The sequence below is a fragment of the Pelecanus crispus genome, chromosome 21 (genome assembly GCF_030463565.1).
Source record: "Pelecanus crispus isolate bPelCri1 chromosome 21, bPelCri1.pri, whole genome shotgun sequence".
Classification (NCBI taxonomy): Eukaryota; Metazoa; Chordata; class Aves; order Pelecaniformes; family Pelecanidae; genus Pelecanus; species Pelecanus crispus.
The window spans coordinates 2,709,536-2,722,822 of NC_134663.1; the positions used below are offsets into that span (position 1 = coordinate 2,709,536).

Consider the following 13,287-nt stretch of genomic DNA (forward strand, 5'->3'; position numbering starts at 1 on the left):
CTATCTGGGCTTTGCTGTTCTCGGCAGCTCCCCATGGAGCCTGCGAGGGGACCAGCCCCTTCCCACGACCCCCGGCTCCCCACATCCCCAGCCAGCCCCCCTGCCCGCTCTCTGCGGGGGGTACGCTGCAGCCCCCCGAGCGCCCCGGCCTCGGCCCAGCGCTCGCCCAATTCGAGGGTGTCGAGGCACCCAATTCCCGCAGCCCCCCGGGGGGGTCAGCCCCGGGCCCTCGGCTACTGGACCCGTGTGGGTCTGCCCGGCCGGGGGGGGGTCCCTCTGCCCCGGGGGGGGTCCCCCTGCCCCCGGGGGTCCCTGCCAGGGCCCAGGCAGGCGGTGCTCGATGCTCTGGGCACTTTAATTAAGCATCCCCGGGGAGGGAGGGATGGGGACGGTCCTGCCCGTCCCTCCTGCCCTCGCCGCCAGCCCGGCCTCGGTGCAGGGGGAAAAAAAAGGAAAAAAAAAAAAAAAAAAATGACAAAACCGCTTCTGCTTCGGGCCGGGGCTGGGGGCAAAGGGGCTGCCCGGGCTGAGACCACCCCCCTGCCCCGCCCCGGGGCCGTGCCGCCCCGCAGCCCTGCCCCATAAAGCGGCAAAGGGGCTGCCTGGCTCCCGCTGCTCCCGGTCTGGTTCCCGGTGCTCCCTTGCCCGGTTCCCGGTGCTCCCTCCCGGTTCACCCTGCCCGGCCCCCGGTCCCTCCCGCCCCGGGATGCGGCGCCGCCGCGGAGCTTTCAGCGTGGAGCTGCACGGCGGTGAGTCGGGGACCCCCGGGGCAATGGGGGGACCCCCCCCTGCCCCCACCCCCGGTGCAGCTGGGGGTCCCCAACCTGCCAAGTTCATGCTGAGGGGGGTCCTCAGGGATCCCTGATTTGGGGTGGCTGTGCTGGAGGGGAGCCCTGGGGGTCTCTGGCACACCCCCCCACCCCTAATTTGTGGTGTCTGTGCTGAAGGGTGTCTCTGGGGGTCCCTGGACCCCCAGTTTGTGGCTGCCGTGCAGGGAGGGGCCCAGGGCGCTGGCCCTGCTGGGAATTCAAACCAGGTTTTGCCTTTGGTTGCGTATTTGGGCTGCCGGGCCTGCGCCTGCACCGGGATCGAGCCCGCTGGGTCCCTACATACGGTGTGGGGGTCCCAGAAACCCATGGCCCATCTCTACGTGCCCCCCAGCTCAGGCTGTGCTGGGACCCCCCATTCCAGCAGCAGAGCCTGGGACGTACCGGGGGTCTGGGCCGGAGCTGTGGACTCGGGGGGGACCCCCAGCACAGCGGCAGCTCGACAGGTTTGAGTTCTCCCAGCTATAAGGACCCCCCTGTGCCCCCCACCACCCCGGTGGGGCTTCGAGCCTGGTGAAGACCCCGTGGTAGCGGGGGAACTGCCGTGGCCGGGAGAAAAGCAGCCCCTCAGCACACGGGGCCGTCCCACGCAGCCCCGGCAGCCTGTGGAAATTCGGTGCGTGGGAGCGGGGCTGCCGGCAGCTGGCTGTGCCGGGGCGGAGGGGCCACCCCACGGCATTGCTGGGATTCAAGCGCCCGCTGAACGGTGGGGATTGTCCGCCGGCCAGCCGTGACCTCCCGGTGCCGGCTCCCGTGCCGTGCGGGCGCCGGCCTCGCCAGCCCACGAGGGATGCACGGTGAGTGGCTCCAGCCCCGGCTGAAGCCGTGTGGCAGGAATTTGGGAGCACCGGGGACCCCCCAACTGGTGAATTTGGCCCTGAGTGGGGTCTCCCCAAAGCGGTGGGATTCATCCGGCAGCCGGGTGCCTGCCTGCAGCCTGCCGGTGCCCAAATAACCCCCCCGCCTTCTCAGCTGGGGTGGGAAGGGAGCTCTTAACCACCGGCCCAGCCAGTATCGCCGATCCCAAATCCTGAAAGGAACCAGTTGGGAACCAGTCCTGTAATGAGGTGCCTCTGGATACAGGGCCCGTCGCCGGCTGGGGTGGCTATAAAAGGGAGCGCCGGGACGCGCGCCCGGCAGTCGGCTCCGGCTCTCGGCGATGTGGGGTGGCTCCCGCGCCATCTGGAAGAGGAGGTTCAGCTGCTGTGAGTGCGTGGGGGGGATGAGCCGCCCAGCAGGGGCTTGCCAGGGGGGTGGGCAGCTCTGCACCCCGAGTTGGAGTGCCGGGAGGGTGCCAAAGCTTCGCTCCCCGCCTCCCCGAGCCTTCTGCCGTGGCCTGGCTGGGGAAGGGAGGTAAGGGCCGAGACCCCCGCTGCGTCCCCGCAATCCCACCCGGAGCTGCAGGGTGATGGTAGGGACATCCCGGCCGGCGATGTCCCCCACGCTGCGGGGGCCAGAGTGAGGAGCCGGAGGTCCCTGGAGCTGTCCCACAATGGGGGGGGAACATGGACCCCCGTGGATCTGCTGTGTCCCAGGCTGGCACCGAGCTGGAGCGGGGTGCGGTGACAGCGGGGTGCGGTGACAGCGGGGTGCAGCCCCGGCCAGGTCGGGGCAAGCACCACGGGTGCTCCCCAGGCAGCGTGGGGAGGGAGGAGGGAGGATGGGGCTGGGCGTGGGGGGATGTTTCTGGGGGGCAGTGACAAGATGCCGGCATCGGATGAGCAGCCCCCAGCACCAGGCAGGGGCTGCAGGGACCCTCCGGAGAGGGGTCCCTGGGCAGGAGGGCTGCAACTCTGCATGGCGGTGGGGAGAGCGGCCTCGGGCATGGCTGGAGCTGCTGCGGGGTGGCTCGAAGGGCTGGGAGGGGTGACAGGCCCGGGCGTGCGGGGGTGGCGAGCACCCCACCAAGCCTCCCCCCATCCAGGGCCCCCCCATCTGACCCCACCCGGCCTCCCCTCGCCCCGCAGATGGTCCCTGGGAGACGACGGAGAGCTGCGTGGTGCGCACCTCCGCCAGCGTCTATCGCAGGCTGCAGGAGAGCCCGCGGCAGCCCCCGGGCGGGATGAGCACCTGGGGACCCCCCCCACCGCCACCCCTCTCCCCCAGCAGCCCCCCGGCGAGCGGGCGGCTCCTCAAGTCAGAGTCGGAAGATTCCGGAGTGGAGATGGCCAGCAATGAGCACTCGCCCTCCACGCCCGTGGGCTCTGAGAGCAGCTTCTCCCTTGACGGCTTCCCACCGGAGAAGAACCCCCCCGGAGACGAGCCGGGCACCGAGCCCCCCCGGCCGCCCCGCAGCTGCTCGGCCAGCAAGAAGCTGGTGCAGGCGGCGCAGCGTAGCAGGAGGCAGCGGGTGCCCGGGCGCTGCCCGCGCCAGCTCAGCCGACACAGTGCCAGCGCAGCCGACCTGCGGGCAGAGCTGGCGCGGGACCCCCGGGAGCCGGAGGAGCCCGGCGTGGAGGACCCCGAGGGAGCGGTGCGTGCCGGGGAGGGGGTGCCTGCGGCTGGGAGGGGAGGCGGCTCGGTTGCCCGGTGGTCCTCGAGCCCCTGCTTGCCCGCAGGCCGCGGCGGAGGCGGCGCTGCCCGTGCCAGGGCAGGGGCTGCGGTACCTGGAGCACGTCTGCCAGATGCTGGAGCGCTTGGCCCGGCTGCAGCAGGACAACCGGCTCCTCCGGCAGCAGGCGGCGGACGCCCGGCGCACCCGCCCTGACACCGCGGTGAGGGCTGGGAGGACGTGGGGTGCTCGGGGTGGTTTGGGGGTGGGGGGTGGTCAAGGCCCAGCTCACGCCCTGCCTCTCCTCGCCCCCCAGCCCAGCCAGGAGCTGCCGCGGCAGGACCAGGGCGTGTGGAGGGGCGAGCGGTTCCGGCCGCGCTCCTGCTCGGACAGCCAGGCGCCAGGTGAGCGCGGTGGGATGCGGGGATGGCGGGGCCGTGCCCGGCCGGACCCCCACGCCGCCTTTATCCCCTTTTTCCACGCAGCGCTTGACCCTGGGCCCTGCCAGAGGATGTGGGGGCACTCGGCCAGCTCCCCCAGCCTCCTGGACCCCTCCGAGAGCGGGGCGGGCGCCCCGACACCGGACAAGGTACGGGCCTGGGGGGCTCGGGGCTCGGCGGGCAGGGGTTCCGGGGGTCCCCCCACCGCTGACGGCCGCGTCTCGCACGCAGGACGGGCGCTCGCACTGGGGCCGGGTGAAGGTGCTGCTCACCCGCCTGACCCGCCGCTCGCTGCGGGGCGGCCGCTGCAGGTAGGACCCGGGGAGGGGGTCCCGGCCCCGCCGTCGCCCCTGGATGATGGAGCTGCGCTGCACCTATTGCATCACCCCCCACCCTATGACGTCACGCCCCGCCCGGGGCCGGTCCCCGGCCCGGCGCTCCCCCCCCACACCCCCTTTTTTCCCCGAATAAAGCCTTTTCACTGCTAAGGAGGCGGCTCTTTGCGAGGTGATGTGCTGTTGCGCGGTGACGTCACTCCCCTCACCCCGGCGTGACGTCACGCGAGGGCGCGTCACGACCGCATCACTTCCGACGGCTTTTCCTCTCCTTTTGTCCGCCCGGCCCCGGTCCCACGGCCCAGTTTAAGCGGCTGCTGCCCCCCCCCCCAAATCAGCCCCGGGGCGGGCGGGGCTCCGGCTGCCTTGGGGAGGCTAAAGCAGCTTCTCCCCCCCCCCCCCCCCCCCCCCCCCCCAAAAAAACCCCTTCCTGCTGAGCCCCCTGCTCCCCGCCGAGCTGCTGCCGCAGGTGGGTGGGGAGGGGGCGCCGGGCGGGTCCCCGCCGGGGGTGGGGGAGGTGGGGGGGGGATGCTCCCGGTCGCATCGCAGGCCGGGGGGAAGCAGGGGGTCTTCCTCGGGGGGGTCCCCACCCTGCAGGAGTGTTTGGGGTGGTGGACGGGGGTGGGGTCTTCTTCCAGCTCAGGTGAGGAGGGGGCTGGCCCGGGGGGCTGCTCCGCCGCGGTGTTTTGGTGCTGACGGAGCCCCTCATCGTGGCTTCGGGTCTGCGTGGTGAAGGGCCGGGTACCGCAGGCGGGGAAGATGCTGGGGGGAAGCTGCCGGCGGTCCCGGCCAGGCGCTCTCTGACCAGGTACCCCCATTATCCCCTCCATCCCCCCTCTTCCCTGCTGATTTCCTACCGTGACTTGGGTTTGGTTTTCTGGGTTGGTTTTTTTTTTTCCCCTCCCAGCAGCGTATCCCGCAGCCTCTCCCGAGACCCCCGGCACCGCTCCCGCCCATGCCATCCCTGGGCAGCAGCCAGGCATCCTCGGAGCCCGGCCCCAGCGGCTGCTCCAGCCTCGCCGCATCCCACCGCTCCTTCCCTGGAAACGTGAGTGCCCGTCCCTAACGTGGGGCACTGATCCGGGCACTGAGGGGTGGCGGGGGGGCCTCTGGCAGTGACCCCGGGGCTGGCTGTGAGCATAGCATGGTGAGGGGACGCTGCCGGTTAAGCCACGAGAGTTTTCTGGAGCAGACTCGCTCCCGGGTGGTGCCACGGGGTCTTTGATCCCTGTTCCCCCCTCCCCAGCACTGAACCTCTTCCCATCACCCCCATCCGCTCCCCTGGGGAGATTCCCCAGGGCGAGGGCAGGAGCAGGAGCGACTCGGGCAGATGTAGGGATGGGGATGGATGTGTGTCCCTGCGGTGGGGTGGGCATTTGGGCAGCCCCCTCCCCGGCTGCCCTGCACCGCCTGCGCCTTCTGCAGCACCGAACACTCACCTGGGCCGGACCTTAAGACATGGGGCCCTTCCCTGCTGGGTGCTCTGGCCACATACTGATTTTTGTGGGGGGGGATTTGTGTTCAGAGGGGATCTCTCTGGTTTCTCTCAGTCCCAGGGCAGCCAGCTCTGTGCTCCCACACCACGTGCGCGGGGAACCGCTGTCGGCTGAGCCCGCTCAGAGCGAGACCCAACGCCCTCGGTGCGCTTCTCTGCCTCCAGCCCCTGCTGCGACACCAGGGAGATGCTGCAGCAGCAGCCGGCTGCCCTATGGCTTCGACCACCTTTGCCTGGGCTGGCTGGGTGCCGGCCCCCCGCCCAGCCCCCTCGCCAGTGGTCCCCCAGCCCCATCCTGGTGGCTGATCCCGAGGAGGATGCTGAGGCTGCTCCAGAGGATGCTGATTCTGTTTTTGGGGCTGAGGTGAGGAGGAGGGAGGTCTGTTCTCTCGCCCAGGCGATGGCCCTGGTGCTCCCGGATCACCTGGAGGAAGGGGAGGCTCCCGAGCACCCCACAAAGCAAATTGAGGCGAGGACCCGGGCGTGTGCTGGACTTGGCGGTCCCAGTGAGGGTTAATTCACCCAGTTCTGGGGGAAAGCCCTGAAGTTTGGCGGTACGCTGTCATCTGCATTTACTGCTGGACTGGCTGGGGGATGGCATCTGCAAAACCTGGGTCGTGTCCCCTGGGGGTCTTGTCCCCAAGGGGGATGGGGGCTTTGGGGAGGAAGGGGGACAGTCGGGATGCTGCGACGCGGCCGGGCTCACCGCCTGTCTCTGCTTATTCCCTGCCAGGAAGGAAAGAGGATGAAGCTGTGCTCGTCCGTGGGGAATGGTCCCCATCGCAGGATGGCGCATCCCGATGCTGAGCCGACGGTCCCGGTGTGCACGGGCGTTTGCATGGCGCTGGACCTGAGCGGCTGCACGAAGTGGTGAGTGCCACCGGCTCTGGGTGGCAGCATCCCTTCCCTCTGCTTTTTGGAGGTCTGAGCGCTGAGGAACTTTGCTCGGTAGCGTTTCAGAAACGAAGGCTGAGAGCTCACCGCATTGTAGAGTTAATTTTCCCTTTCGGCGAGCTCTCCCTATTTACGCTGGGATCTTGTGGGTGGTGTGAGAAACCGGTAATTATCCACTTTTACTATATAAGACGGAGTCCTCCTCCCCAGCCCGGTGCGGAGAGCACGCAGCGTGCGGCCCTGCCGCTGTGCAGACCTGGCCCTGGCAAAGGGCTGCTTGCTCAGGAGCAGGTTTCCAGAAGCCGAGAGCGGTTTGCACCGCCGGGAACGCTCGGGTTAAGTTTCCAGCGGGTGAAATCCCTCTCGTGAGCGCAGGGACGGCAGGAGGAGCTGCCGGCAGAGAGCAGGAGCCGGGCTTTGCTGAGCAGCTCTGGGACTGCAGGGCGTGAGGATGGGTGGATGCTGGATGGAGCGGAGGCGGGTTGCTGGGCCTTAGCTGGCAGGGGAGGGCTGGCAGCCCTGCGCAGGGTGCCACAGCCATGCAGATGAAGCCACGAGAGAAGCAAGGTGGGTTTAGGAGAGCCCAGGTGGGGTTTCATCCCAGGCAGCCAGGAACACGGCACCTCCGGGCCGTGGAGCAGCCAGCGAAGAGGCAGCACGTGGCTGCTGCCCACCCGGGACACCGCAGACCACCCCTGCGGGGCTGCCACGGATCTTTGCCCGCTCGGGAGCCGGCGCAAGGTCTGCCACGGCTCGGCTCCCCACGCGTCGCCCATGGGAGAGCACGGCCTTGGCTCGGGCGCGCGGGCTCGGCTCCTTGCATGGCAGTTTTATATATATATATATATATATATATATATATAGCATCCCTGCTCCGGGTAACCGTGGCAACTGATTTTATTTTGCTTAAACCTGGCCCGGCATGTGATGCGGTTGGGAAGGAACAGTGGAGGGGAGATGAAGTTCTCTGTGCCGGGGGAGGAGGCTTGGCTCGGTCCCAGCGGTGACTGTACAGGATCCGGGTGCGGGCTGGGCAGGGGATGCTCTCGGGCTGGGGCCTCGCTCCGTGTTCCTGCAAACGGCCTCGTTGGGGACAGCCATCAGCCTTTCCGTGGCCTGCCAGGGCTCTCCTCCCATCCCCTTCATTCCTGTCTTTGCAGCAGGAAGGGTTTTACAGGGGTCCAGCTCCCCGCTTTCTGCTGCCATTCCTGGGGCACCCCTGACCGCCGTTCCCCACCGTGCCGCAGGGTCCGGTTTGCTGAATTCAGGCCCCAGTGGGAGGTGGTGGTGATTTTCCTGCTGGACATCTGGACAGGACTCCCTGGAAGAGTGGGAAGCCTCGTGCCAGCCCCAGGCGGAGAAGGGACCCTCGCTGCCTCCATTGCTGGAGGAGAAGCCCGCGATGGCGAGGCTTTGCCGTGGGGCCGAGCGCGGCGATGCCGGGTGCCGTGCCAGCTCGGCTGTCCCAACAGGCGGTTTCATTTCTGTAGGTGCTTGGACAGGACTGTGCTTCGGAGAAGGCGGGGTCCCACTGGGTGACAGCTCCCAGCGCCTTCTCTTCCCGCTCCCACCTAAACAGGGCGGTTTTAGCAGGAGATGGAGACCCCCGAGTAGCACGTGGCTGCCGCAGATGCCACCGAGCAGCCCTCATGGCCCATCCCCACCCGGCCAGGCAGGCTGCCTGCTCCAGCATCTCCCTCTGCACCCTGCCGAGGTGCAGGAGGTGGTGGGAGAAGCTCTCCAAGTAGGCTCGGCACGGCGTGGGCGGGCAGGTCCCCTGTGCCCGGCTCCCTCCCTGAAGCGGCCGTGATGGCGGCTGAGCTCTTCCAGGAGATGCTGCAGCGGGATTTTGGCTACGAGCGGTACAAGGCGCTGCTGGCCTTGCTGGAGAAGGAAGAGCTGCCGGAGACCAGGAACCTGGAGCCACGAAAGGGCTGCTGAAACGGCAGAGAAGGCCGAGCAGACGTAGGTGCGTAGAACTCGGCGTCCCTGGTTCAATGCCGCTCGTCCCACGCGCTGTCTCGGCACAGCCTGCACCCCGCTCCGCAGCGCTGGTGTTCTGGGGAGCGTGGCCTCTCCCATCCCTAATGCATGCCTGTATTTCAGCAGTCCCAGGCTCTTGACCCAAGCACTGTCCTGCCCCGGGACACTCTCCTAGCCTTCATGTACTTCGATTTGAATTTCCATGGCTACCTGCACCGAAGGGATGAGGAGCAATTCGGTCGGCGTAGGGATGATGGGCGTATGGCTGAGCCCGTGCCGCTGGAGATCGTGCGGTGGGTGACGAGTCATTCTCGTTCCAGGGAACCTCCTTCTGCTGCCACCGGCCCAGGTCTCCCACAAACTCACGGTGATCAAACCTGGGGAAGCCGCTGGAGAAAGCGGAGCAGCCAGCTCTACCCGGAGAGCAAAATCCACACGCTGGAGGGTCAAGCTGGGTAAGCCGGGGTGAGATGTGCCAGGACGTGGGGTCCCCTCTTAGCGAGCCGCCGGTCACCCCTTCTCCTCTCTTCTAGGCTAATGACTGCTTAGACAAGGAACCAGGAGAGAGCGAAGTCCCCCCTGCCTGGACGTCACCCAGCGTGGTCATGGATGGTGGCAGGGTCCCTGCGAGCCTTTTCTGTCCCGGTCCCCTCCCTGCGGAGATGGGCTCGAGCCAGCTCCCACCCCAGGCACGTGGAGCTGGGGCAGCTGTAGGGATGCGCAGGGTTTGCTCTGACCGGTTGCTTGTGTTTAATGGAGACCTTTTAAGGCAGGAAATCTTGCAGCCGCCTGTGTATCAGAGATGGGGCACGGGGCACCTCGGTGCTCTGAGCTGGACACACAAGTAGGGGACAGATGGCCTTGTTTTAGGATGGAGGGACCCAGGCGGCCTTGTTTAGGGTGGGGGGACCCAAACATGGGGGCCAGCACCTCGGGGCAGCTCTGGATGCTGCTGTGCCCGGAGCAGGTTTCTCTGCTGCAGCAATCACACCAGCCCTGTAAGTGCTTTCCAGCCCCTTGTCCCATGCGGCAGCGGCTCATCCCAGGACGCGGAGAGCAGCAAGCGAGGGCTCCTGCAGCCTCTCCGTGTGCTGAAAGGTGCAGGATTTGATTGGAAATTCACTGTATTCAATTGGAAAAATTGTGCGGCACGCTTTGCTGAAGCCGTTTCCTTTCCCCGTCTCTCCAGGGGCTTTTCACTCCCTCTTTTTCCCTTTCCCACCCCCTCCAACCCCTTGCTCCCTTGCTTAAAATCCCCGCTCCCAGCCCCTGGTGCTGCGCTGCGGGCAGGGGCTGGGGGTCCCCGCTCTGTCCGGGGGTCCCCGGGCGGCACCAGCTGCCGGGCGGCGGCAGAGGGCGGCAGCGGCTCGGACAGGACCCGGCGCTGCTCTGCCAAAAACTTTATTGGAGAGGAGCGGGGGGGGGGGCCCTAGCCCTCCTCCAGTCGACTCCAGCTGTAGAGCCCCCCCCTCCAGTCCCCCCAGTTTTCCCTGGCTTTGCATTTCCCTTTTGCATCCCCCCCCACCTTCCTCTGCCCTCAGGTCTGGGCTCCCCATAGCTATTGGGTGGGCACCCATGCACCCATTGCTGTACCTTTGCTCACTGCCAGGCTGCATTTCCCTTCTGCATCCCCCCCACCTTCCTCTGCCCTCGGGTCTGGGCTCCCCGTACCTCTTTGGTGGGCGCCTATGTACCCACTGCACCTCCCTGTGCCGCCCCCCCCCCCCCCCCAAGCTGTGGGGCAGAGGCATTTTGCACCATTCCTGCTTAAACCAGGATAGATTCAGAGCACGGCATCACTTAGTGTGGGAAACACGGCCCTTTCATCACCTTCTCCTGATGGCTCAAAAATTTGAATTCTGAATGCTTTTGCCCTCCCTTGGGGCGGGGGTTACCGGGCTCCTAAGGCACAAAATGAAGGGCCCAGCAGCAGGAGTGACCCCGTCCTCCTGCCAAAAAGGCAAGGAGCCCAGACCTGGGCTGGGTGATGTGATGGTGCAGCACTGAGCTGGGACCGGCCACCAGCACCCAGCCCGCTCCCCTTTCTCAGCTGCCGGCTCAGCTCCCCGCTCTGCTGCAAACCTCTTTAAGGCGAAGCCTGGCTGCAGTGCAGCAGAGGTGAGCCAGAGGTTGACTTTGGAAAACAGCTGGCTTGGGGGGAGCCCTGCTGTGTCCCCCACCCTGGGCAAGAGCTTGTCCTGGCTGGAGGGCAGAGCCTGGGGGCAAAGGGAGCAGCCAGCAGCTGCAGCCCCCGTGTCCAGCCCCAGCAGGGAGGAGGTGGGGAGCAGCCTGGCTGTGGGAGCCGGGGGGGGGGTCCCCAACCCCTTCCCCAGCTCTGGCATCCCTCCATGGCACTCAGTCATCGGCCACGATGGACAAAGCCCGCAGCTCGCTCAGCTTGGCGTCATTCTCCCGCTCCCGCTGCTCATCGCTCAAGCCGGGCCGGTCGATCTGCGCCGTCAGGTCCCCGAAGATCTTGTGCATCTCCGTGTAGTAGACAACCTGGGTTTGGGGGGGGGGGGAAAGATGGGACGAATGGGGCTGGGGGGGGTGGTCGCCTCCCCACCCTACCGTGGGAAGCCAAGAGGTGCGGCGCTGCCCGAGCCAGCCCCTTGCTTTAGCATTTCTGTTTCTAAAATAGCTTCCTCCCATGTGTTAATACCACCCCCTTAGATTATTACAACTCAACACATTTTAATAACACGCTGCCCTTCTCTGCTCGCTTCCCATCTGGGGAGCTGCGCGCACGGGGCTGCCGGCGGCACCCGGCGCTGCCGTCCAGCTGCCGGCCCCGTGCCGCAGCCGGGCTGGCCCTTGCCCGGCGCCGGTGTCACCGGCACCGGGACAAGTGGCCTGCCCACGCTGCCCGGCTCTGCACCAGGTCTCTGCTCCCCCGGGCAGGGGCACGGTGAGCGTGGTGCCTGGCAGCGCCATACCCTGCAACGAAGCAGGGGGGAGGGGTGTTTTAATAATGTGCTAATTAGCAGCGCCAATTAACTCCGGCAGCGAGCAGCGCTTCCCGAAGCGGGAGCCAGTGGGTCAGCGTAGGCAGATGGCACTGGGCTGCCTGCTTGGGCGCGGGCTCTCGCCGAAGGAGAGCCATGGTGCCCGGCGGGCGCTGGCAGCGAGCCCTTGCCTGCGGGAGCCCCCGGCGCAGCGGGCAGCGAGGCAGAGTCCGGTCCCCCGGCTCGGAGGGCTGCTGTGCCCTGCAGGAGGAGGGTGAGGGGGGTGCCTGGCCTGGGCATCCCCCCCAGATCTGGAAGCGCAGCTGCACGATGCCCCCATTTTGCAGAGGGGCATAGGCGAGGCTCGGTGGGCATCTGGGGCCAGCCCCAGCATCTGCAGCAGCACTGGTGCGGAGACACACGCACAGTCTCCATGGAGACCGGCTCCCCTAATCTTGCTCAAAATGATGCTTATTTTGGGTAGGGCCGAGGGGAGCTGCTGGGGACCCACACACCTTTGCCAGCTGCCTGCACCCCCCTCCCCTGGGTCCATCCGTACCGGGGTGCGGCAGGGGCTGCGTCTCCCCACGCAGCGGGTGCCGGGTGATTCAGCGTCAATGCTCATTTACACAGTGACTAAGGAACGCTGCTCCGTGGCGGCAGGGCCGAGCGGGCATGTGTGCGGGCAAGAGCTCACCCCGTTGCAGCCTCCTCCACCAAACCGCAGCCAGGTCACCCCGATGGAGCCCCCGCCGCTGGATGCAGCCCCAGTCCCACGCGAGCAAGAGATGCTGCCCCGAGCTCAGCGTGCCCAAAACAGCCACCACCATAATCCCTCGGCGATGCCACGGGTGAGCACGGATCCCGGCCGGAGGGCTGCGGAGCCTGGTGCCGGAGCTCTGGAGCAGCCCTCCGTGTCCCTCATCCCCAGCCTGGCGTCAGATGGGCTCAGTTCATTCACATATGGCCAAGCGGCGCTGCCAATTCCGGCACAGAAAAGGCGCCGGCACGCTGAAACGAATCTCCCTGGGGCGGCAGTGCCGGAGGCAGCTGCGTGCAGCCGGGGGAGCGGCTGCCCCCCCCCCCCCCCCAAAGGCTTGCCCCCCCAAGCTCCGGGCATGGCCAGCATCCACAGCAGCATCGCCTCCGTATCGACCGGGCAAGGCAGAGCAAACACTTTGGTCGCTGCGCACCCCCCCCCACCACCACCACTGCCCATGTGCCACAGCCTTCAAGCCCTTCCTGCGGGAGACACCAGGTCCCCGGGGCCCAGCGGGATTCCTTGGAGATGCTCTCGTCCCCCAGTAGGACCCAGTGCCTAACCAGTAGGCAGTCATCTGGGGCACCAGCGTGCCTCACCATCTGAGCCTCCTGTGCTTTATCAACGAGATCCCACAGGCATTGATCCCCCCGACGCTTCTCTCCCGTTGAAATATGGGTGAAAACCACCACTGCCTCTGCGGGGGGGGGGGTGGGGGGGTGGGGGGGGGGGTGGGGGTGGGGGTGGGGGGGGGGGTGTCCCTGCACCAGGGTGGGTGCTGGGGAGGGGGATGCACCCCGGACCAAGGGGCAGTGACTGCCCCAGCAGCGGGGGGGGACGGACCCCGCCACATCGCAGGCAGCTCGCCCTGCGGTCACGGTCGTGGTACCTGCTGCCGGCCGGCCCGCCCCTGCCTGTGGCTCAGTACTTTTCCAGCTATGGATACCATATGCTCCATCCCCATCCCCTCAAATCCCATCTCCATCTCGCCTTTGAGACCGAGCCAACGGCCCCGAGTCCACCTGTCTTGAACTAATTCTGTTTCGGGACACCGTGTTCTCCTGATTTTCTATAGATCGTGTTTACAATGCCACAGCCGGGCAGCAGCGGTTTGTGT

The 13,287-nt window shown here is 67.1% G+C and overlaps 2 protein-coding genes across 5 annotated transcripts in view; one reads left to right on the forward strand and one right to left on the reverse strand.

The window, feature by feature from the left end:
• Nucleotides 1-1,986: 1,986 nt before the first annotated feature.
• C21H8orf58 (chromosome 21 C8orf58 homolog) lies at nt 1,987-4,073 on the forward strand. The gene is made up of 6 exons (XM_075724166.1): nt 1,987-2,032; nt 2,795-3,300; nt 3,386-3,541; nt 3,635-3,722; nt 3,804-3,907; nt 3,990-4,073. Exons 1-6 carry the CDS (start codon nt 1,987-1,989, stop codon nt 4,071-4,073), a joined length of 984 nt encoding a protein of 327 aa, XP_075580281.1.
• A 6,731-nt stretch (nt 4,074-10,804) lies between these two features.
• The window catches only part of BIN3 (bridging integrator 3), a 41,026-nt gene continuing 38,543 nt past the window's right edge, over nt 10,805-13,287 (reverse strand). For all 4 annotated transcript variants that reach the window (XM_075724054.1, XM_075724056.1, XM_075724057.1 and 1 more), the window contains one exon: nt 10,805-10,967. In XM_075724054.1, coding sequence (XP_075580169.1) covers nt 10,821-10,967 — 147 coding nt within the window. In that variant the 3' untranslated portion in view covers nt 10,805-10,820. The remainder of the gene's footprint in view (nt 10,968-13,287) is intronic.